This window comes from Protopterus annectens, chromosome 7.part0 (assembly GCF_019279795.1).
Source record: "Protopterus annectens isolate FY-2018-M chromosome 7.part0, PAN1.0, whole genome shotgun sequence".
Classification (NCBI taxonomy): domain Eukaryota; kingdom Metazoa; phylum Chordata; order Ceratodontiformes; family Protopteridae; genus Protopterus; species Protopterus annectens.
In genome coordinates this window covers 1,185,563,344-1,185,588,525 of record NC_056739.1, presented here as the reverse complement: position 1 = coordinate 1,185,588,525, position 25,182 = coordinate 1,185,563,344, and the positions used below count along the sequence as shown (strand labels likewise).

The window sequence follows — 25,182 nt, the reverse complement described above, 5'->3', positions numbered from 1 at the left end:
TGTGTAACTTAAGTTCTTCAGCCTGTGGCATGCTAAAGTAGACATGATGAAATGGGTTGAGCTATGCAAACAAGGTATTTTTCATGCTGGAGTAAACACAAATCTATTTTGAATAAAAAGGGGTGGCAGACTGGGGAACTTCTAAAAGGAGATAACTGATGCCTACAACAGTTTGCTCTGTTATGGAAGAAGACATTAAGGCCTAGCTAGCACTTAAACAGGTAACACTCGGGTATATAATAGGAAGTAACTAGTTTTGTGACTAGATACAGAGGAATCTGAAAATTATATTCTGGTTGCAGATGGAGGAAGCACAATCTTTTATAACTTAGGACAGATTTAACGATGTGATGGTGTGGGAAGAATTATCGGGAAGGAATGCACTGAATAAGAAGTGGCGAGAGATCTGTTTGGGAATGAGACATACCCTCTAACTGTAGATTTGAAATGTTCAGATGCAAATGCCTCTACAAATATTTTTATGTACTTAATAGATTATTCAAAATGTTTCCTACACCTTCAAATATTTATTGGAGGTGTAATGTGGAGAGGTTGGGTAGTGGCTACATGAATTTTTGGGACTGTTTTAAATCAGAATTAAGTTACATCTGCATAAATTATTGCAAAGACTATGGCATGGAAAAAGGAAGTTATCCCCTTTTATATTTTTACAGGAATACCCAAGGCAGGAGTTTGACAAAAACATGAGAAAGCCTTACTGGTGGTAATTTTCCTGACAGCAAAGAAGACATTGACCGGAAAGTGGAAGAAACCAGATCCCTATCTAGCTTGAAGACTGTTTAATATTTATCTTTTATAAATGCTGTTTATAGATGTGAATAACATTGATATACATAATACATTTTTCATGTAACAAAGTCTGTGTGGAAAATAAAGTTGTTCATAAAAACTTTACAGCAAAAGGCAAAATGCCATATATGGAACCTTACTTCATGACCAACTGCACTGTTTTTGTTCCTTGTCCTGCTTCTCAAAGTTTATGTTTATTGACTGCTGTCCAGGGTTCTCCCACTCACCTCTTAAATTCATATTCAGTGCTTGTTTTTTAGGACCTCCCTTCCCAACTCCCAATTTCATCTTTATTGTTTGCTTGTCCATAGTCTGCTTTCTCACTTCCTGAATTCATGTTTGGTGCTAATTTTTGAAAAGTCTCCATGGTGATTAGTGTTGGTGCCTCAAATCTGGAGACCAGGGTTTGATCCTGATCTCCAGTTACTTAACTGCCTTTGTGGTTTTCATTTTCTCTTTTTGTCCATGTGTGTGCATGCGTGTTTCCTAGGTATTCTAGTTTCCTCCAGTTTCCCCAAAGACCTGTTATTGGACCGATTATTCCCCATTCATATCAGTCTCGGCCTCAAGGTCAGGTTATGGCTGTTAAGAATCTTCAAGGTCAGTCCCCTTATCTTATCAAATTATTAACCAGATAAACCTTTCTACAAAAGTCATTTTTTTGAAGTACTTACTTTCTTGTTTTCATATTAGAAGTTGCTTTGCATTCTTGTCCTTAACTGCAGCCTAATACTGTGCATTTTTAGTTCTTTGTAAAATGTTTGCTTTATATTGCCTTTTGTTTGAAAAGTGTTCTTACACTAGTGCACCTACCCAGTTAAGAGATATAAAATTAAAATAAATAAATTTGCATTGTACAGAAATTCTCTTACTACTCTAAGCCACTTTACAGGTCACGCACAAAGTGACTAAAAGGCAAAAATTTGTTTGCAGTATCGATACAGTCTATTACAACAGGTGTGCCTGTTGGTTATACAGAACACATGTTTGAGAGCTAACACTTATATTTTTTATCACAGTTACATGCAACAAAATGTAATAATATGGGAAACATACACAACCAGTCTGTAAAATTATTTTAAATCAAGCATAAAGCCACAACATTCTTTTGTTCACAGAGTTGCAAAAAGAAATCCATATTAAGTCCTACTGTGCATCAGATAGAATGTAGTGGTTTTATGAGTTATCTAGACATCACTCTTGCTGTTCCTAATACAGTCTGTATTGTACTTTAAACAGTGATAGCTGTGCTACTTGATTAAATCTGAGACACTTTGATATTTATTTTGCTATCCTAAGAAAGCTACACTTGGCCATACTTTTAATTCATCAGACAAATTTTACTGATTACTTCATTTCTATATGATTTACACTTAGCATTTAATGAGGCAGATGAACCTTTTAGCAGCATTTTGAAGTAGTAACTTAAGAGTTGGGAATTGTTCCTTTATCATATACAGCATCACTCTACACTGTTTCTGGTGCACAAAGCAGATGCTTTTTTTTCTTTCTATCAAGGATGCCCCTTCCAACATTCTAAAGCTTTAGTCTGGCCCACAGGGGCATCAGAAAGGAGTAAAGGATGGAATAGTGTGTATCTGTGGAGCTTAAGACAATTCAACATCTACACAGACCACTACAGCTCTTTGCTAACTGTAGCCACAGCAGATCCATACACCTGATAACGATAAACTGCCAACTAGATATTGTAACTAAACTACCTTAAATTGACAAAAACTATAAGACTTATTGTAGTATTGGAGCCATAGTATAAAAATGTGTTTTACCACAAGAAGAAATAAAAATAAGTTATGTACTTGCCAAAACGTTCCATCTGTGTTGTCTATCTTCATTCTTCTTCAGTAAGTGGGGTTCAGATCCAATCTGTCGGATCTGACTCGGCCATTGCTAAAGCTCGCAGCCACCAAATCCCTCAAGCTCCTCCCTTTCCCACAATGCGCCTACCAAATCACCTCAGATCCTGTTTGCTGCTACATTAGAGTAGGAAGATTACAAAAGTCATGTAAAAGCCATATAAAGAAGTCATACATCTAAAAATATGTATATAAAGACCTTGCAAATACTTGTTCCTCTAGAAGCCATAGGATGAGGGTTGGTGGGAGGGAGTTGAGGAAGAATGAAGATAGACAACACAGATGGAACTTTATTGTAAGTACGTAACTTCTTTATCTGATTTTGTCAATCTTCATTCTATCCTCAACAAGTGGGACAGCGTCCCTAGCTACCTGTGTTCAAGGTGTACTCAAGGAAGGATATTCCTGAGCACCACAGAACCAAATGATGCCCTACCTCTGGAAACCATTCCTGAGCACCACAGAACCAAATGATGCCCTACCTCTGGAAACCAGATCCAACTTGTAATGAGTGACAAAGATGTGGGGAATAACCTAAGCTGCTGCTGCACATATATTATTCAGACACAATCTTGACTGAAAACTGTGGAGGTAGCCATGGATCTAATGGAGTACACTTTCAATGGATGTACAAGAGAAATGCCCAGTTTAGTACAGACAAGGAAATGCAATTTGTCCACCACTTTGATAAGGTGACTTTGGAAACTGGTTTTCCCAAGGTTGATTCAGAGACAGAAATAAACAATTGGTCAGGTTTCCTGATTTTCTCTGTTCTATGGAAATAAAAACTGCAATTGTCTATAAATATCCAGTAAATGTAAGATATATTTGTCTTTGTTTGCAAACTTGGGAAAAACATTGGTAAATTGATAGCTCTACTGATATTGGATTCTGACACCACCTTTGGCAGAAAGGACAGATTAGTATGCAAGGTCACTTTCTTTGTGGAAAACCAAGTATGGAGGTTTAGAAGATGATGCTTGACTCTCGGAAATTCTTCTTGCAGAAGTAATGGCAACCAAGAAAATTGTCTTCCATGTAAAATATTTACTGTCACATGTAGCGGCTGGTTCAAAGGGTGGTTGTGTGAGAGATTGTAGCATTAAATTTACATCCCATGGAGGAGTAGGGTCTTTAAAGGGAGGCCTTAAAAGAAGGATCCCTTTTAAGAAGGATTTACTCAATTTGTGAGAAGCTATGGATGCACCATTAAAACCTGTATGATAATCTGAAACTGCTGTTAGTTGTACTTTAACGGTTGAAGAACTAGTACCATTTTGAAAATGCTGTGCAAGGAAATTTTAAATGTGATTGATAGGAACTGAAAAGGGGTCAAGATTGTGTTACTGAGCCCAAAGGGCAAATCTTTTCCATTTACTGGAATATGTTTTTCTTGTCGAGGGTTTATAGGAAGATAAAATTATACGTCAGGACAGGCGATGAGAGCATAGATTGTCTGGCTACTAAGGGAATTGGAGAGGCCAAGAAGTCCGTTTGAACTTTGGTATATCTGGGTGCAACATACCCATCAGGTGAGACAAAAGATCTGGATTTGGATTTAGGTTCCACGGTGGTTAAATCAGGTGAGGCCAGAGAAAGGGAGACCAAATTTGCCTAGGCCAATAGCGAGCAATGAGGATTACTGTGCTATCTGACCTGGCAGCTTTCTGTAGAAATTTTGGAATCAGTGGAGTTGGTAGGAAGGCATAAAGAAGACTGGAGGCCATTCGTGAAGTAGAGCATCTCTCAGTGACTGCCCCTGTGGGGGAATCGGGGCAAAGCAGTTGCTGCACTTCTTGTTTAGGGGAGAGGCAAAAATATAGCAGTATGGCTGGCCCCACTGACAGAAAATCTTATCTGCCACCTGTGTGGAAGAAGAATGTACTTGTTCAGTTTTTCCGCACTTATGATGGATTTCCCCAGAATGTACGTCGCTAAAAGAAAGCGGTTGAAGAGATTGGCCGCTGCCAGACCTTGACAGCTTCTTGAAACAATAGGTAAGAGTTGGTTCCCACTTGTCTGTTGATGTACCAGACAACTGATACATTATCCGTTTAATTCGCAATTGTCCCAAACAGAAGAACATCTTGAAGTGCTTGCAATGCAAACAGTATTGCTCTAATCTCTAGAACATTTATGTGCAAATTAGCCTCTTTGGGGGACCAAGTACCCTGGACTGTCTTCCTCAGACAATGCCCCCCAATCTGAGAAGTATCCGTGGTCACTATGCCCTTGGGCTGTTGGGGAATGAAGGGACAGCCATGAAGCAGCTGGTCGAATTGTATCTACCAATACAGATCTCTTTTTCAAGTCTTGGTTATTCTTATCCAGTATGACACTGATGAAGGATTGGCCTGTGAGTAACCAGCATCCATTGAAGGATCTACATTTAAAACTTGGCTAACAGAACTAAGGTTATAACTGCTGCCATGAGGCCTAGAGTGCAGAGAATTGTAGGAGCTGAAATTATGATGGCCTCAAACTAAACGCCAAAAAGTGTATAGTCATCCCCTTTGGCAAAAACAAAGTGCCCACAAATTACCACATAGGTGGTAATCCATTAAGTACGGAAGTAATTAGGGACCTGGGGACCCAAGTTGATAGCAATCTTTCATTTGACAACCACGTGGCCAAAGTGGTTAGGAAAACATTTTATATAGCCCACCTAATCATGAAGGGATTCACATCTAGATCAGGGGAGGTCATCGTGCCTCTCTACTCATCCCTCATCAGGCCCATAATTGAGTACAATGCCCCCTTTTGGGACGTACCTTGCCAGACACCTGCAGCAAACTGGAAAGACCCCAAAAGTACCTCACCAAGAGGATCAAAGGGCTCAAACAGATGCCATATGCTGCCTGGTTAAAGAAACTCCAGCTCTACTCAGTGGCATACCGCCTGCTCAGAGGCGATCTGTGCCTGACTTAAAGCCATGTCCAACCTGGAATTAATGGACATGCTGCACCTCAGAAAATCCAAATCCCATCGAGCTACGGGCTCGAGAGACTTGAACCTCAGCACTGAAATAAATAGGACATGCTGGAGGGACAGATTCATAACCCAGATGCTCCCTTCACTCTGGAATAAAATCCCAGTCCAGGTTAGGCAGAGTCCCTCATTGACTCTCTTCAAGAGGTCGAGGTTTACCCCGGGTATCACTTCTGTGTCACTGTTAGACAGAGGCACAGTATACTAACCCGAAAAAGGGCATAGCAAAATTCATTTAAAATGGGTGGCGAAAGCCAAACACACACTGGCTAGGCTTATAAATTCCCTAGGGCAGATAGCCTAGTATGAACCTATGAACCTATTTCCTTCTTGACCGGTGACCTTACTGCTTGAACTTGGTGTGGTGGAAGGGAAGCAATGGCAGGCTTTGTATTGAGAAATGCTCCAATAAATTCCAATGTCTGAGTTGGGTGAAGTTGCAATTTGCTGTACTTTATGGTTTCCTAGGAGAGTACAGGTGTGGAGAACCTGGTCCTTTGCGTGTATGAGTTGGTGCCTGGTCACAGCTGTAATAAGCCAGTCATCCAGGTAGGGAAACACTCAGAATCCCTGCAGTTTGAGGGAAGTTTCTACTACTGCCATGCATTTGGTGAACATCCTGGGGGCTGTGGCATATCCAAAGGGTAGTACTCTGAATTGGTAGTGACTGGCTCCCAGCTGGAAGTGTAGGAACTTTATGGATCGCCTGTTCATTTTTATGTGATAATAGGTATCCTGAAGATCTATAAGGCACAAACAGTCATCCTTGCCCAAAAAGAGGAGAATGGACTGAACTGTGATCATCCAGAACTTGGTTCAGTGAATGGATTTGTTTAGATTTGCGAGATCCAAAATTAGCCTCCAGTCCCCTATTTTCTGTGACACTAAAAAGAACCTTGAATAATTTTTGGATCCTATCTGGTCTGGTGGGACCTCTTGGATAACTCTTTTTCTAGCAACTTTTGTATCAGAATTGTTGCTTGATCCCTCTGATTGGTTGGAACAGCGGGGATTTTTCTAGGAATTGGAGGTGGTAATGAAATGGGTATTATAACCTCTGGACACAATCCTCTGCACCCAAGTATCTTTTATTAAAGGAGAACTGCACCCACAGACTAAAAAAAAACATGTTCATTTCATCATGGTTTGGCGTTTCCTACATTTCAACACCCCTCTGGAACTATTTACAGTTTTTTTAAATACTTTTATATGCAATTTTTTAGTCTGATCACATGGGGTCTGGCATCTTGAAATAATTCTGATTGTTTAGTCTGTCCCATAAGCAGTGCTTGTCTGTAAAATAATTGTCATGCATGCCTATTTCTTACTGAAGATCCTGTCGCTGCACTGATTTTACATGCACACACTGCTGTCTTTTAGTCAGTTAAAGTAACATTTCATGCCATTTAGTGACTACTTAAAATACAAACAGTGCAAATGCCACAGAAAAGACTTTCAAAGTGTTTTTTACTGCTGCTTTTTTAGAATGGCTAAACTGCAGTGTTTTGGGAAGCCTGAATTGTACTACTTTGACTCATCTTCCATCCCCCTTCACACCTACCTTCCCCCTAGCTGTCAAAGTGCTAAGGATAATTTGAGCTGTTACCACCTGCGATTGACAGCCCACAGCAGGAGACTTAACTCATGTAATGTTTCCTTGTTCTAGCCTTTACTTTCTGTATGGGAAGGGAAAGGACCAGGCAGCTGTGACATCATAGCATGGGTGGGTTTTTAGGAATGTTGTGGAAATGTCAGTTTGGGGAAGGAATTGGCCATGTTGTGGAAATGTCAGTTTGGGGAAGGAATTGGCCATGTTGTGGAAATGTCAGTTTGGGGAAGGAATTGGCCAGAAAACTATCTGTATTCATAGGTGCTGTTGACATAAATGAACTGGAGACTGCAGCAAGGTTTACTAGGGTGGGACAAAAGTTTTTTGAAAGTGAAACCACCACAGTGCAGTAAGGTACCATTCTAATGGAGAAAACAGTCAATTTAAAATATTTTACATGCTGTATTGTTTATTCATTGCTGGGACAGTAACTAGGGAGAAAAAGGACAGAGAGGTTGAGCATTTAACAGAATCCCATTGTTGTCCTTTAAGTCTAGCCAGGCTTTCTGGTGCAGGGATAACCATCCCCTATCTCCAGAGGTGTCCTCCATTCAGGAGTGCTAGTAGGGTTTGTCAAAGAAAGATTCTTGTGAACCTTTGAGGGCCATGTCCATTGGAGTCACACACACCCCCCGGCCCCTGGGGAAACCTCCTCCATGCGTGTCTTGGAAAGGATCTTGGAACTTTCTTACCACATTTTCTTGCCACTCCACTGATTCCATGAGTAGGATCTTTTGGGGGGAACCATAAAACAGATGCCCACAGCAGACAAGGTCTTCCCAACCTTCTCACATACTTGGACAGCATTTCCTTTACTTTAGTGCCAAAAAAGAGTAGTTCTGTCAAAGGAGGCATTGACAAAATTGGACTTAAATGGTTCTGCAAAATTGCACAAGTGCATCCAGAAATGCCTCCTCATGGAGAGGCCTGAACCTGCTGTTCTTGAGGTCCCTTCCACTATGTTGGAAACTAACTTCATAGAACTATTTGATATTGACTGTAGGGTTGCCAACTGGGAAGTTACCGAACCTTGAACCTCTTCAGAAATGGCTCCTGAGAGAGAGTATTTGACAATTCCTTAGGCAAATCTCTCTGAAGTCTGATAAAGTGTGCTAAATAGTTCATTGACCATAAGGCAAAGGTTGATGAAGCAAAGACATACTTCCCCAATCTCTCCATCACCCGTGACTCCCTGCTGTGGGGATGGACAGTGGAACTCTCATCAGTTAGTTTCTTCTCTGTGGCTGCTGCAATGATCATTGCATAAACTGGAACCCCTTTCCCCCAAAACTGTCTGTCCGCAGGTGTAGCCATTATCCTGTCCGGTCTCCGAGGTATGGGCTCTATGGAATCGGATTCCTTCCATGCCCACCAAGAAAACCATGTCAATGAGCTAATCAGTGGGCAGAGTCATCCAGGAGTTAGGGGGTCCTGCACCAAAAACCTCTAGGAGAAGAGATTCCTCCTATGTAGGGTTAAAGGGAGTCTAGTCAACTTCTTGTTTAAGAATTTCTAGGATGTCTCCAAAGGGGACATCTCAGGAGGTGACCTTGGGGACCTTTCATCCTCATTGAAATCTGTGTCTTCGGTGGACTCCTGTGGGAAAGTCTAGATGCTTCCTCTTGCATATCCTCTTCCTGGGAACTTGCTCAGAGGGATGCTCTGAAGTCTCAGAAGAGGAAATCAAAACTTCCTGTGAGGGAACCTGAGGCTTCGGTACTGGATCCTCTATGGAGAAAGGTGTTTAGGCTCTAGCTGATGAGACATCATGGTAGAATATCTAGGTTCTGAGGGGGAAGGCGCCTTCAGGTCTGCCAAGGCAGAGAACACTCTCTTCGCAGCCTCGAAGGCAGAGCTCGAAGGAGCTAGAGAGAGGCTCTGATCGGAGAAAAGATATTTCTAAAATCACCCCCCCCCCGTAAGCACTACCCCCGAGGTGGAAGCCAGAGCCGAACTGTCCATTGCTGAGGCTCTGAAGAGCAGAGACAGCTCCGAAAACTTCAGAGTCGAATGCTGCACCTTGGACCTGACAGGCAGGCTTCGGCTCAGAGAGCATCTCCAGATTTGAATGGACTGAAGGTCTCAAAGACCATGTCAGATCCAAGGATATGGTGATCCTAATACCAGAGACTGATGGATCCGGACATCTGGGATCCTACAACTCTAAAGCAAAAGAAGGTGTTTAAAGGAGGAACTTTGAGGGGAGGGGTGGAAGGTCGGGTGACCTGACCCAGAGGGTTAGGTGCTGAAGGAAAATCAAATCTGCCCCTGTGCCAAGAGGAAATTCCTCACCACTCTTCACATCTTCATCTGTGAAGCTTCTGGAGAAATAAGTGGAGAAAATAGAGGGGGATGCTGGTCTCTGTAAAAATGATGATGGAAGTCTGTCAGGAACTGGATCCACTGATGGAGAGTATCTGGTCTGAGGGCAATGCAGTGTCTCCGAGAGTTCTGTCTGATCTGATAAAGTAGGATCTGATGATTTTGAGGTCTTCTGATGTGACCTGGCCAATGTTGGGTCCATAATGTTTTGTTTTGACTTAGTAGATTCAAAGTAGTAGTCTAACCCTGCACTTTTTGCTTTTTCTGATCCGGGGTTCAGACCACTTCTTTGGAACTTCTCTTCCAAGAAGAGTCTGAAGAAGATTTAGACAATGTCGAAGGCTTTGATTTTGGAGATTGGGATATGGCTTCTCCAAAAGAAGTTGGAATGAGGCCTTTCAATATTAGCTTATTTTTATACTCAGTAAGAGTTCGCAGGTTAAATCCATGGCAAATAGATCAATCCTCTTGCAAATGCAGAGGGCCAAACAGTACAAAGAGTGTGGGCATCTGAAAAAGTACAGTTGTATGGTACGTGTACGCAACTGTACTATGTTCTTCATGTTTCACTGTTGCAGTCATCACATTTGGGTTGATTCCCAAAGTTGAAGAAAAGGGTGGAGCCAGTCAAGAAGCTTGTGGGCTAGCTAGGATGCCCTGCAAGACTGCGGTGGCAAAGCCTACCCTGGATTTGGAGAAGATAGGCAGGTGGTAATGCCTGGTGAAGGTATGAGCAGATGTCCATGTTGCAGCCTCCAGGATGTCCCTGGTGGGGACCCCTCTGAGAAATGCTGCAGAGGTGGAGGTTGCTCTGGTGGAATGTGGTTTCCCATGCTGCCTGTAGCAGAAATGGATGCAGCGTGCTATTGATTTGGAGATTGTTTGCTTGGATATGGCCTTGCCCTCCACTCCTGCTGGGAAGCTGACTAGCAATTGATCAATTTTTCTGAAAGATTTAGTCCTGTCCAGATAGAATCTGAGCTGTCTGTGCACATCTAGACAGTGCAGAATCATTTCCCCCTTGTTTTGTGGGTTAGGGAAAAAGGTGGGCAAATGTATGGACTGGTTGAGAACCAAACTGGACACCACTTTAGGCATGAAAGATGGGTTAGTCTTGAGTGAGACTATCAGCATGGAAAATGATGGAAGGGCTCTACAGCCATGAGTGCTTGTAGCTCTGATACTCTTCTAGCTGAAGTGATGGCCAGAAGCAAGGCTGTTTTCCAAGAGAGAAATTTTAACTCTGCTGAAACTGCAGGTTCAAAGGGGGGGAGGAGTAGGGTAGAGTGAACTTTTCCAACACAAAGTTAAGGTCCCAAGCTGGTGTAGGAGCTCTTCTGGGTGGCCTTAAGTTGTTAGCCCCTCTTAGGAACTGTTGATGAGAGGTGTGAGAAGAGAGGAGGCTCTGTGCTGTAATGAGCAGAGATGGCACAGGTATTAATTTTAATAGAAAAGGATAGACCCTGTGTAGTAGGTCTGCCAGGTAATCCAGGATGAGAGGTAGGGAGGGCTGTGCCGGTCCGGCACCCTTAGCCTGGATCCAGGTGCAAAACCCTTTCCACTTGTCAGCATAGGATTTCCTAGTGCTGGGGCATCTGGCCTCAAGTATGACATCTAGGACTAGTTTTCTTAGGCTGGCAGCTGGAGGGGTGATCAGGGAATAAGCCAGGCTGCCAGGTTGAGGGTCTGCAACTGGGGATGCATGAATTCTCCATTCCCCTGGGTCAGGAGTGCAGGGATCGGAGGTAGGTGCCATGGTGGCAGGGGTGACGGGGTGCGCAGCAGTGGATCCCAGTGCTGGCATGGCCAGTCTGGGGCAATCAGTATTACCCTCGGTTTTTCCTCCCTTATTTTGAGCAGTACCATTGATACGAGTGATAGAGGGGGAAATGCATAGACCGAGAGGATTACCCACTGAAAGGATAGAGCATCCACTTTCCAGGCCTTGCTGTGAGGTACCCTGGTGCAGACTTTTCTGAGCTGATGATTGGAGTGGGAGGCAAAGAGATCGACCTTTGGGATGCCCCATTTCTGGTTTACAAGGGTGAAGGTTCTGTGGTCTAGCTGCCACTCATGTGGGTCTAGCAGGTTTCTGCTTAAGTTGTCTGCCAGAGAGTTTAGAGAGCCTGTCAGGAATTGTGCTAGCAGGTGTAGTTGCATGGCTGAGACCGTGTGCCAAAGGGTCATGGCGAGCCTGCAGAGAGGATAAGAGTGAGTCCCCTCCCTGCTTGTTGATATACCACATCACTGTGGTGTTGTCTGTCTTTATCAGTAGAGGCCCCGTGGAGACTAGGGGTCTGAAGGCTGTCAGGGCATGCTGAACAGCTAACATCTCTTTTTGGTTGATGTGCAGATGTATTTGATTTGGGCTCCAGTGGCCCTGAATGCACCTGCCGTCCAGGTGTGCACCCCAGGCATAGTCTGATACATCTGTGGTGAGGGTCTGGGTGGCATGGGGTTGTGAGAAGGGAAGTCCCTCGTTGTGGTTGCAAGCTGCTGCCCACCAAAGAAAATCTTTCCTTAGACAAGATATCATTGGTATGAGAGTTTCCAGGTTTTGAGTGTGTTGACACCAAAGGCTTTTTAGGTACCATTGTAGTTTCCTATGCAGTCTGGCATATGGTACGAGTAGGATGCAGTAAAGCCATGAACCCTAGAGCTTGCAAGATTTTCCTTGCGGTTAACTGGGTTCTGGTGACTAGCCTGTCAGGTAGGCTTGTTTTTCTGGAGTAAGGAATGCCATCTGGGATTCTGTGTCCAGGCTTGCTCCCAGGAATACAATTTTTTGTGTGGGGACTAGTTTTGATTTCTTTTCATTGACAGTATACCCCAGGGAGGTCAGTAAGTCCTTTACAAAAGTCAGGTGCTGTAACAGCTTTTCCTGTCTGCCTGAATCAGGCAATCGTCTAGGTATGGGTAAATTTAAATATTTCTTTGTCTGCAAAAAGCAATGGCGGCAGCCAAACATTTTGTGAAAACTCTGGAAGCAGTGGATAAGCCAAAGGGAACTGCAGAGAACTGAAAGTGCATAGATCCTGCCCTGAAACGTAGGCATTTCCTGCATGATTCCCTGATTGGAATGTGTAGATAGGCCTCTTTTAGGTCTACGGTGGCTAACCAAGCATCCTTGGAAAGCATTGGTAGAAGCTGCTGGAGGGTGAGCATTTTGAATTTTGGTATCACCAGAAAGGTGTTTAGAATGGATAGATCAAGGATGGGGAGCCATGTGCGCTCTTCTCTTTTATGGGTACCGGGAATAGTCTGGAGTAGAAACCTTGGCCTATTTGTTCTGCAGGAACATACTGTAATGCCCTCATGGAGAGCAGGGAAAGGACTTGCTTTTTGGCCTCGGGGGCCCAGTTGCTTGCATGGAAGGAGAGTTTTCCTCCTAGGGGCACAAGCAGGTGGGCAGAGGTAAGAGGTTGAGGTGTAAAGTCATTGTGAGTTCTTACCATAAGGGGCTGGCTTTGCACTCCCTGTTTTTGAAGAGGAAGAACTCCATTGCTTAGATCTCTGCATTCCCTGGGGCTGCTGTCTGGAGGTCTGCTTCCCCTGGGTCTGGTCTGAGCTGGCCTGGAGGGGGCAGGAAAGGACCAGTGCTTGGAGGGGCAATGCTTACTGAACCTAGGAGGCTGGACCTGTAAGTCTAACTTTCTGCATAGATTTAGCTTTTTCTTACATCTTTTTTAAGACATCTTCTGCCTTGGTGCCAAATAAATTGTCTTTGTTCAATGGTGAGTCCAATAATTTGGATTTGACATGGTCTGGCAAGGTCTGTTCCTTAAGCCAAGCATGCCTTCTAAGGACAGAACCAGTGACTGCTGCCCTGCAAGATGCTTCTAGGGCATCAAAGCCACACTGCAAGGTGTGCTTAGCTACTTGACTTGCAGAATGCATTAGCTCTTGTAATTCTTTATTTTAAGCACAAGCAAGAAAGGAAGATTTTTATTTACATTTATTTATTTACATTTGTTGACCGGAAGTGTCCGACTGGACGTAGGTCCATTTTCAGCGGAGGCCCGGGGAGAAAAATTCCACAGTTAAAATAAACAGACAGTAGTTACATTGGATTACATAGCGATTAACAATTTGATTAACATAGCAATTAATTACAAACATATTTACAGATGAAGAACATAGTACATCAGTAGACAACTAGAATCTTTATCTGTGAAGTACATAACAGACATTAACAAATGTTACAAAAAGAAGTTCCTGTTGTATAATATGTACTAGGCTTATGAGCATCTGAGCTTGCTATAATCAAGGTAGTTAGTGGGGTGGAAAGAAAGGTAGTGGTTGGATGGGGTGGGTGATATTAGAGTGGGAGTTGCAAGGGCATAGTCAGCATGTTTTAGGTGCACTTTTAGTAAAGTTTTGAAGTGGGTACATGATGGTACGGAGGTAATTGTGGGTGGGAGGGAGTTCCATAATTTGGCTATGGCGCAAGAGAATAGTGCTTCACCAGCAGAGTTATTGGTTTTAGTGATCTGCAAGTGATGCAAGTGACCAAGATATTTTTTGTTTGAGGAGTTCCATGGTATGCTGCTCATATTTCAGCATGTGGAACTGACAATTTAATGCTCTAATAGCAAGAGTAGCAGAGGTGTATACTTTTTTACCTCATCTGTCTAAAGCTCGGGAATCCCTGTCTGAGGGGGTGGGATTCTTAGCTGAAGTTGGTTTAATTCCTTTAGGTCCTTCAGAGATGACCTCTGGATAAGCAGTAGGATTTTTGAAAAGAAATTTGTGAGAGTCAGGGACTCTGCAATACCTGTTTGGTTTCCTGGGAGCAGGAGGAAGGGTGTCAGGAGTCAAACTGGACTCCATAAAAGCATCATCCACAACATCCAGGACAGGAGGAATGGCCAAAGGTCTGTGCTGTGGTAAATCTAAGAATTCCCCGAGTCTCTTTTTTGACTGAGGATAGTTTTGACATTCCCACTGGAAAGTATGAAGGGTTTCCCCAAATGAAAAATCCTCAGGTGGAGAGGCAGAAGGAATGGATACCTCTGCATCAGAATCCTCATAAGCAGAGAGGGGTTGCATATCTTCATATTCAGATGCATCAGAGTAATCGGACTCCTGTTGAGATAAAACTACTGGGGACAAGTCTCTTTCTTTTGAAAGGGGCAGCCTGGCTTCCCTTAAGCATAATAAGGTCTTCCGCCATTTTAAGCATTTGAGATTGAGGCAAGGAAGCAGGTGCTTGAGCTTGGGTCGTTGGTTTTTTGGGTGTAGTTCGTACCCTGGGCCTTAGAAACTCAGTAGTTTTAGAAAGAACTGAAGATGTGAAAGAAGTAGTCAGTCAGTGTAGAGTATCGGTAGTGCGAAGTACTTCCTCAGAAGCCAGTGCCTGCTGTGGCTCCATCCAAGGTAGAGACATCCCCAAGATCCTTAGTCGAAGAAGTCTCGTGGCATACCGAACTCCAAAAGGGTCTCGGTAGCTGCCTGCGAATCCACAGAAGCGGGCATCAGGGGCTGCGAAAGTGCCTCACTGAGGACCAGAGAGCTGACAACTAGCTTAGCGGAAGTGTCGTCGGCAGTTTTGGACATGTGTGGTCTGCCTGTCTGTCTTTATCCTTATGTTTTTTCGAAAGATCGGTAGTCGGATGGCTTAACGAAGCCATTTTGGAATTCGAGGACAAAGCAAAAATATCTAGCTATAATAGGGGCCCGATGACGTACAGTTCTGGCATTCAACAAAACACAAAAGCGACAGCGAGGGACGTCGTGGTCTGGGCCTAAACAGGTGACGCAGTAAGAATGGAAGTCTCTGTGTGGTATTTGCTTTCCATGGGCGAGACAATTGTTAACTTTTTCTGACGTCAGTTAGAGCAAGAAAAAAGGATCCCCAACAGGGTACTTAGCTTTAGAAGACTTCAACTTCAATTCAGAAATGAAAACTCAGGTAGCGGCCGACTGGCACTCATGCGAACTGCTTCTGCTTTGGGCTCCTTGGCAAGAAAGATTGATGTAATGGGGTAGGCTGCCTGATTTTATACCACTGGCGACCTGACGTCAGTCCTGGAGCAACAGCAACCGACGCAGAAATACTAAGCCTCTGGTATTCGGGCCAAATGAGAGCTACCCCTGGCAGGATAACCCAAATGTGATGATTGCAACAGTGAAACACGCAAACATCAAAAGTTTATGCCCACACTTAGAACACTTTTTAAAACCTGCAGCCTCGTCAGCCATAATACCGTATCTAGTCAGAGACCACAATAAAAAAATCCTAGAAATACAAGACAATGTAATAACAGCAAAAAGTTGTTTTTTTTTTGTTTTTTTTGGAAAGGCAGGAAGGACAGGGAAGGGAATACCAACAATGATATAGAGAGAAACTACCACGCAGTCGTAAGGGAAAGGGAGGTACTAACGATAGTATCCAAGTGTACCAAGTATGAAAAAACTGTGAAAACAACAAGGGCCACAGCAAAAGTAGAAGTTTAAAAATACAGCACACTAATCATACTAGCTAGAAGAAGAAAAGAGCAAGGGGATGCCAACAGTGGAACGAAGAGGATTACGACAAAGTCCTAAGGATAAGGGAGCACAAAGTACAGTTTTGTACCTACCATAAATGTAGATGTCCGAACAGGATAGCATCTGCAGTCATAACAAATGGGTTGTCCTGTCGTCAGGCAGCCCTTCGGTCGGCCGGATTCCAAAGTCTGGGTCCGGCTTCGGCGGATGTCGCACTTCACCCGACGTCATCTCTGCTGGTCTTCGGGTATAAAGGCATCAGCCGACGCCATTTTCCTCAGTGTTTCTTGCCCCAGATGCCAGTTGCCCTCTAGGAAAGCTAAATTTTGGATAAATGCCAATGTTTCCAAAATAGTAGAAGGCAAACACAAAAAATAAGCATGTATGTACATATATACAAACAAATACACCATAAGAGACTCCCCCCCAGCTAGCTATTAGGAGGGTAAATACCCTAGGAGTACCACAGAGGGGAAGGAGGGTGGGTAATCCTGACTGCAGATGCTATCCTGTTCGGACATCTACATTTATGGTAGGTACAAAACTGTCCTATGTCCTTCAAGGATGCATCTGCAGTCATAACAAATGGGTAGAATACCACAGCCAAACTAGGGGAGGAGGAAGAAGAATTATGGTGTAGTTAGGATCCCTTGCAATACAGCAGTAGCAAACCCTGCTCGGGATCTAGAGTATAGAGGTAAATTATAATGCTTGGCAAATGTATGCACGGAGGTCCAAGTAGCCGCCTCAATAATGTCCTTGGTTGCCACTCCTCGTAAGAAAGCTGTGGTAGTGGCTGTAGCCCTTGTAGAATGAGGTCTTATGTTCTGTGGAACTGGTTTTCCATGGTAGGAGTAACAGAATCTTATGCAATTTCCTATCCATTTGGAGATTGTCTGTTTGGAAATTGCTTTTCCTTCCCTTCCTGTTGCATAGGCTACTAAAAGCTGGTCAGTTTTTCTGTTATTTTTGGTTCTGTCCAGGTAGTAGCGTAACTGTCTATGTACATCCAAGGTATGCAGCAGCCTTTCCCCCCTGTTCTGTGGATTGGGAAAGAAAGTAGGTAGGTGGATTGCCTGGTTTAAAGATACTCTGGATACCACCTTAGGCATAAATGTAGGATTAGTTCTCATGGACACTCTATCTTGATGGAAGATTAGGAAGGGTTGTACTGCCATTAAGGCCTGTAGTTCCGAAACCCTCCTTGCTGAAGTAATTGCCAGTAGGAAAGCAGTTTTCCATGATAGGTGTTGAAGATCTGCTGTTGCTGCTGGTTCAAATGGAGGGAGTGTCAATTTTTCTAGCACAAAGTTCAAGTCCCATGCTGGTAATGGTGGTTTCCTAGGAGGTTTTACATTCTTGATCCCTCTGAGGAATTGCCTGAGTAGAGGATGCGAAAAGACAGGTGGATCGAAGCTGTATTCTGCGGAAATAGCTGATGCATGTATCTTGATGGAGGAATAGGACAGGCCCGTATGTAGGAGCTCTGCCAAGTACTCCAGAATGTTAGCAATATCTATGTTCGAGACATCTTTTCCTCTTTCAGTACTCCAAATGACAAACCTTTTCCATTTTCCTGCATAGTTCCTTCTTGTTGAAGGTCTGCGGGCTTCAAGGATAATGTCTTTAACCCTTTGGGATAAGTCTGGGTTAGTAGCTGTTATGTGATGTTCCAGGCAGTCAGTTGCAAGGTTTTTAGGTTTGGGTGCATGATGTTGTAGTTGTTCTGAGTTAACATCAAAGGCATCAGGGGTATTGGCCACATTCTCCCCTGAGACATGCTCCTCAGCAAAGGATACCAGTGTTGTCTTGGCCAATTTGGAGCTATCAGAATTATCCTTGGACATTCCTCTTTGATTTTCAGTAGTACCTTGTGCATCAAAGGAAGAGGTGGAAATGCATATGCTGTCAGGCCTTTCCAACTGAAGGATAGAGAGTCCGCCTTCCATGCTAGTGGGTGGCATGTCCTTGTGCAGAATTTTTTGAGCTGGTGATTGAGTGGGGATGCGAATAGGTCTATTTGTGGCATTCCCCATTTCTTTGTGATGGCCTTGAAGATGCCCGGGTGTAGCATCCATTCGTGAGCATCCGAGGTGGTTCTGCTTAACATGTCTGCTAGGGTGTTTTCTTTTCCCGGCACAAATATTGCCTGTAACTGGATGTTGTAGCTCAGAGCCATATTCCAAAGGTCCAGAGTCATTCTGCATAGGGGGTATGAATGAGTGCCTCCCTGTTTGTTGATGTACCACATGACTGTGGTGTTGTCTGTCCTTATCATTAAATGGCCTTCTTTGAGGAATGGTTTGAATTTCTGGATTGCTAGTTTTACTGCCAGCATTTCTTTTTGGTTTATGTGCAGGTGCAGCTGGTCTGGAGTCCACAATCCTTGTATGCACTTGTCCAACATGTGCGCCCCCCAGCCTAGGTCTGAGGCGTCCGTTGTGATGGTTTGGTTTGCTTGAAAGTTGTGGAAGGGCAAGCCTGAGTTTGACTGGAACTCTTGTTTCAGGCATGGGATTAGTGGGATTTCGGTTTCTAAGCTGTGCCTGTGTTGAGACCATAAATTCTTTAGGTACCACTGTAGTTTTCTCATATGCAGTCTGGCATGGGGGACCAGGATTATGCATGATGCCATGAAGCCCAAGGCCTGCAGTACTTTTCTTGCTGTTAGTTTGTGCTGCTTTGTTAATGCCAAGAAGTAAAGAGGGAGTTGTGCTTGTTTTTCTGCAGTTAGGAATGCCATTTGTTTTACTGTGTCCAATTCCGCACCCAAGAATGTTCTTGTCTGGGATGGTATCAGTCTTGACTTTTATAAATTGACTGTGTATCCCAGGGCTTGTAGTAAGCAAATGACTCTTTGTAAATCTGTTGTCAGCTTGCTTTTGTTGTCTGCTTGTAACAGGCAGTCGTCCAGGTATGGATAAATTTGGATTCCTGTAGCCTGCAATGAGCGATTACTGATGCCAGGCATTTTGTGAATACTCTGGGCAGTAGATAAGCCAAAGGGCAATGCTGAGAATTGATAATGCTCTGATCCTGCAAGAAATCTGAGGTATCTTCTGCAATTTGGTCATATGGGGACGTGCAGGTATGCCTCCTTGAGATCTAGAGTTACCAGCCAACACTCCTTGCCCAGCATGGGAAGAAGTTGCTGTAGGGTCAGCATTTTGAATTTTGGTACAATGATGTATGTGTTTAAGACGGACAGGTCGAGAATAGGTCTCCAACTTTTCTCTTTTCTTGGTACTAGGAAGAGTCTGGAGTAGAATCCTTTGCCCTGTTGTGTTACTGGTACTCTTTCCACAGCTCTCATCTTTGTTAATTGAGCTATCTGCTTTAGAGCTTCTGTTTTTGATTTGGAGGTAGGTTTGGCATTCCTCTTTTACTGGTAAGGTGTGGAAGTGGAACCTGTAGCCTTGGTCTATGGTTTGCAAAATCCACTTGTCTTTTGTGATATAGTGCCAATTTTTCGAAAATAAGGCTAACTTTCCGCCTAAAGGTGCTGCTATTTGCTCCCTGGTAGGCGGTGTCAGAGTCAAGTCACTGTGATTGTCCTGTTGCAGTGGCAGTGGTTGTGTCTGTGCCTCTCTGGTTATTGCCTTGCCACTGGCGTCCTCTATAGGCACCTCCTCTGGATTGATTTCTGCCTCTAGAGCGTCTATTCCTGCCTCTCTGAGATTTTGAGGAGTCTGGAAAGGACCAATTTTTGGCAGGCCAGTTCCTGCTAAACCTTGGGGGCTGAACCTGTAAGAAATCCTTAACTGTTTGTACAGATTTTGCCTTCTCTTCCATTTTCTTCATTACTTGCTGAGCAGGTGTACCAAATAGACTGGCCTTATCCATAGGAGCATCTAACAGCTTTGCTTTAACATGATCTGGCAAAACCTGTTCCTTCAACCATGCATGCCTTCTTATCACTGTGCCAGTCATGGCTGATCTAAATGAAGCCTCCAGTGCATCATAGCCACATTTTAAAGAATGGTTACTAACCTGCTGAATGTTATTCACCATTTCTAAAACATATTTCTTATCAAAGGAGTCATCAGAGGACAGCTTCTTAGTTAACTGATCAAGCATAAACTCTTGGTATTGGATCATGTGAAACAGTTTAAAGCTCTTGCTGAGAGAGTAGCAGAGGTGTAAACTTTTTTCCCCCATCTCTCTAAGGACCTGGATTTCCTTTCAGAAGGGAGAGGGTTTTTTGCTGAGGTCGAAGCTACTGCCTTAGGCCCCTGGGATATAGTCTCAGGATCTGCAAGTGGGGCCTTGTATAGGTGGTGATGAGTGTCTGGCACCCTGTAAAATCTATCCGGTTTGGCAGGGGCTGGAGGTAAATTATCAGGAGCAGTGCAAACATCATTAAATGCATCATCCACAACAGGCAGAACTGGAGGTATAGCTAAGGGCCTATGTTGTGGTAAGTGCAGAAAGGTCCTAAGCCTTTTTCTTGAATCTGAGAAATCTTGTCCCTGCCATTGGAATTGTTCTCTCATGGCATGTAAGGTTTCCCCAAAGGAAAATTCCTCTGGTGGAGAGGCAGATGGAATGGATTCTTCAGCATCGGAATCTTCATAAGTAGAAAAAGGAGCCTCTGGCTGATCTGTAATGTCTGAGTCATCCGAAGAATCATCAGAGGACACTGGCTCGGGGGGCTCTGATCTAGGTCTCTTTTCTGGAGGCTGAGAGGCCCTGTCTGGGTGAGATTAGGATCCCCTAATTAAGGAGATTAAATCCTCTGCCAGAGTAAGCATTTGTGAACTAGAAGTGGGCCTATGTGAGGGGGTCTTAACAGGCACTGATTTAACAGTTTTGGCTGCTTTAGCCCTGGCAAAGGCCTTTATAGACATGGCTGCAGGAGGCCTAGCAGCACCACGTGCTGGGGTAGAGACATCCAAAGGGATGGTGTCTGATAATTCACTAGGAACCACCGTAGTAGGCAAAACTTCAGAGGCCGATTCAACTAAGGTAGCAGGAGCCTCAGTAGTAGTCATGGATTCGGCTGAAGATTGACCCGTTTTCTCGGTTTCGGCCGAAACCGAGACACTCGCGGCTTGCTTAACCGTGGTTTCGGCCGAAACCGCGGACCGCGAGTGTCTGTCTTTTTCTTTGCGTTTTTTAACAATTTGGGTAGTTGGAGGATCCGACGGCATAATGTACGCAAAATTTGAGCCGAAAAACTGTTCAGCAAACTCCGACCGACGCCTAAGCGTTCGTCGGTTGAAGGAAGCACAGGCTAAACAGGCTGCTACGTCGTGGTCTGGGCCTAAACAAGGTAGGCAGTAAGAGTGGAAATCTTTATGAGGTATTTGTTTCCCACAAGTTAAACAGTTATTTACTTTTTCTGACATCGGCTGAGGCAAGAAAGAGTCCCCAACGGGGTACTTAGCTTTTTAGAAGTCTTCGAAGTAGTAATCTCTGGATCTGACCGACCGGCACTTGCGAACAGCTTCTGCTTGGCCACGCGGCAAGAAAGACTGAGGAAAATGGCGTCGGCTGATGCCTTTATACCCGAAGACCAGCAGAGATGACGTCGGGTGAAGTGCGACATCAGCCGAAGCCGGACCCAGACTTTGGAATCCGGCCGACCGAAGGGCTGCCTGACGACAGGACAACCCATTTGTTATGACTGCAGATGCATCCTTGAAGGACATCCAGAAGCAGAAAAACAGAAAACAAGATAGAGAAAAGGGTTATACAATTATTAATCTCATTAAGTAAAAACTATTTAAAGAGTGAGAGAGATTTTTTACTTATCTAAACAGAGGTATAGACCCACGTCCGACAGCTAGAAGCAGCAAATGAGTAATTTGGGTAGGTGCATTGTGGGCAAAATACAGTTGCGTACACTTACCATAAATGTAGATGTTTGAGTGTATTCACTGTTGCAGTCATTACATTTGGGTAATCTGCTGGCAGGTTGCCCTCAGTCGGCCTGATTAACAAAGTCTTTGGTCCTACGTCGGTTGCTGTCCCTTCTTCCATGACATCAGGTCGTCAGGGGTATAAAACAGTTTTTCTTGCCCCAGATGTCAGGTGCCCTCCAAATGGGGAGCAAAATAAATAAATATATATATATATATATATATATATATATATATATATATATATGTATAATTTAAAACACAAAAAATATACCTCCAAACAAAAGCAAATACACCAAAAAGGTTTTTAAGCATAGTAAAAGAAAGGAGAGATATAGTAAGAGAAAAATCAGGGAGCTGGAGGGTGGGTAACCAGGACTGCAACAGTGAATACACTCAAACATCTACATTTATGGTAAGTGTACACAACTGTACTATGTTCTTCGTGTTTCACTGCTGCAGTCATTACATTTGGGTAGATTCCCAAAGCTATGGTTGGGAGGATGGATTTATACAGCATTAGGAGGAGCTATAAGGCCCTGCAAAACAGCAGTGGCAAAACCAGCTCTGGATTTAGAGAAAGGAGGTAAATGGTAATATTTGGTGAACGTATGAACTGAGCTCCAGGTAGCAGCTTCTAGAATGTCTCTGGTAGGAACCCCTCTGAGAAAGGCTGCAGAAGTAGATGTAGCCCTGGTGGAATGAGATCTGATCCCCTTGGGGATAGGTTTACCGTGGTGCATATAGCAGAAACAAATGCAATGGCTTATCCATTTGGAAATAGTCTGCTCTGTAATAGCCTTTCCCTCTGCCCCTGCAGCAAATGCCACCAATAGTTCAGATTTTCTCAGAGATTTTGTCCTGTTTAAGTAGAATCTAAGTTGTCTGTGTACATCCAATGAATGCAGAATCTGCTCACTCTTGTTCTGTGGATTTGGGAAAGAAAGTTGGCAGATGAATGATCTGATTAAGAGCCACACTGGATACCACCTAAGGCATGAAAGATGGATTGGTCCTGAGAGACACCCTGTCCGCATGAAAAATAATGAAAGGCTCCACTGCCATAAGAGCCTGTAATTCAGAAATCCTTCTAGCTGAAGTGACTGCTAAAAGGAAAGCTGTTTTCCAGGAGAGAAATTTTAGGTCTGCAGTAGCAGCTGGCTCAGTTGGATCAGACACCCACTTGTTGAGGACAGAATGAAGATTGACAACATCGGATCTTGAGTTCCTTACTCAGGATGTTTTGTGAATATATATAAAATGCTGGCTGAAACCACAAAAGATTTGAAGAAAAAAACGAGCACTACAAATGAAAAAAGTTCTTACAGACATGTTATTTTTACAGACTCAGAATGAGCTGTAACTTCTTTATCTGCAATATTGTTGCTATAGCCGATAATGACATATAATTGTATTTTATTTGTTTATTTATCCTTTGTTAACTGAGTTAGTCTCATCAGGCTAGTGGTTAAATAAAAATGCCAGGAAAAATGTCAGATGCCTTTGAATAGTACTTATTTTGAGTTAGACTTTTTTGTCTTTGGTGTCTAATCATTCTTTTATCATGACATTTGCTACAGATGAACCAAGAAAGTGAGAAAAACTGCAGTACTTACACAATAAAAGATTTATAGAAGGGTCAGCAGTCATACTGAGCACATGGTGTTAGGAAGCATGACTACAACACCTGCATTCATTTCATTACCAACATCTGAATCCCAGCACAGAATGAATTCAAATACTGCTTCTGCTCAGGACTGAAGCACTTGCGTCAGCATTTCACAATAAGACTTTTTTTTTTTTTGCTCTGGAGGCACACAGGACATGAGGATCCTCCTGCTTAGGGGAGGAGTGAGCACCAAATCACAAAGCAGATATTTTACTTTTTCTCCTCAGCTACAAGTTATAGTTGAGGGTGCCAAACTATGGAGTGGCGCTGCTGCAGTTATCAGTGCAAGGCAAAAGTGAGCACTGAAAATGCTTGTCTTTCATAACAATGAGCATGCATGACATGATAACGTTACATACCAACATTTAACACATAATTGCCAATGATTGAGAATATAGTTTTTGTTATACTTGCAATTTTAAAAAGGGCAAACCAAAAGTCTTACACGTTCTAAATTTAAAAAACTTAATACAGTTACCTGTATATTGACCTGGTAGTCTGTGGGACCATGAATAGAACCATAAAGTCCAAAACCCACTATGGAAATTCTCCTGTTAACAGTAAACCTTTGAAAAATAAAAATGAAATATTTGAGCATTAAACACACTACATATTTACACAGTAAGAACATAAAAATTAAGACATGAAAGAAAATTACACTCAAATTCAGAACTGCATGGATTCTAGTAACGATTTACTTATGTTCTAATGACCGGGCAGTTGCACAGAAAAATCGCAGCCCCTTGATATCCAGAAGTAAGTAACTGGCAGTGACAATCAAAAATAAAGTTGCATCAGTAATCATACATACACAATGAGCTCCCTCAAAAAGATTTGTTGGAAACAAATCTGTCATGGCCAGTCAGTCCACTTAGAAACCATAAAGGGTGCCCAGCCTCCACCACTTCCCAAGGAGGAGGGCCTGTGCCTCTACAGCCCCCTAAATATAACGTTTTAACTGCAGCAAACTATCAAAAAATGTTGCTTTGTCACTTTTTGTCTGATTGTTCATGACTGAAACATTCTTGTGTAAACTGTGTGTTGACAGACTGTTGTATAACAAGTTACCAATAACAAACCTTGGATTATGATTCAATGAATTTTAAACAATATACAATACTACTTAAACAAGACAACAAATGTAAAGAAATATCAGACTGAGGCTACCATTTATAAATAAATATAAAATTACCCTGAGATTCTGGGCAATTTAGATCAGAAATTGGGCTTACAAACCTGAAGTAGAATAAACTATGTCATAAAGGAAGTGTTCGTAAGGGGCTATTAAGGCATGAAATGCAGAAGAGAAGGGCTTTGAGGTGAGTTAAAAGAGGTGGGAGATGCAAAGCAGATAAGACGCAACAAACAGGTAGCTAAACACATGCTGTGGGGTAGCTTGCTGAAAGACTATCCGTACTATTCTGTAAAAAAGAGCATTTGGGGATAAAAACAAAATGTTGCACTACTATTGCTCCATGACTTCACTTAATAGAATCAAATTTTGTTTAACTTTAGCCCTTGCCACGGGGTGAATTTTAATTAAGTGTTACTAAAACTAGG

The 25,182-nt window shown here is 43.1% G+C and overlaps 1 protein-coding gene across 1 annotated transcript in view; it reads right to left on the bottom strand.

The window, feature by feature from the left end:
* BTBD1 (BTB domain containing 1) overlaps window positions 1–25,182 on the bottom strand; it is a gene marked incomplete in the record, with an annotated part of 873,751 nt that overhangs the window by 316,253 nt on the left and 532,316 nt on the right. Inside the window, 1 exon segment of the mRNA XM_044077796.1 lies at window positions 24,101–24,188. Within this exon segment, the coding sequence (XP_043933731.1) occupies window positions 24,101–24,188 (88 nt within the window).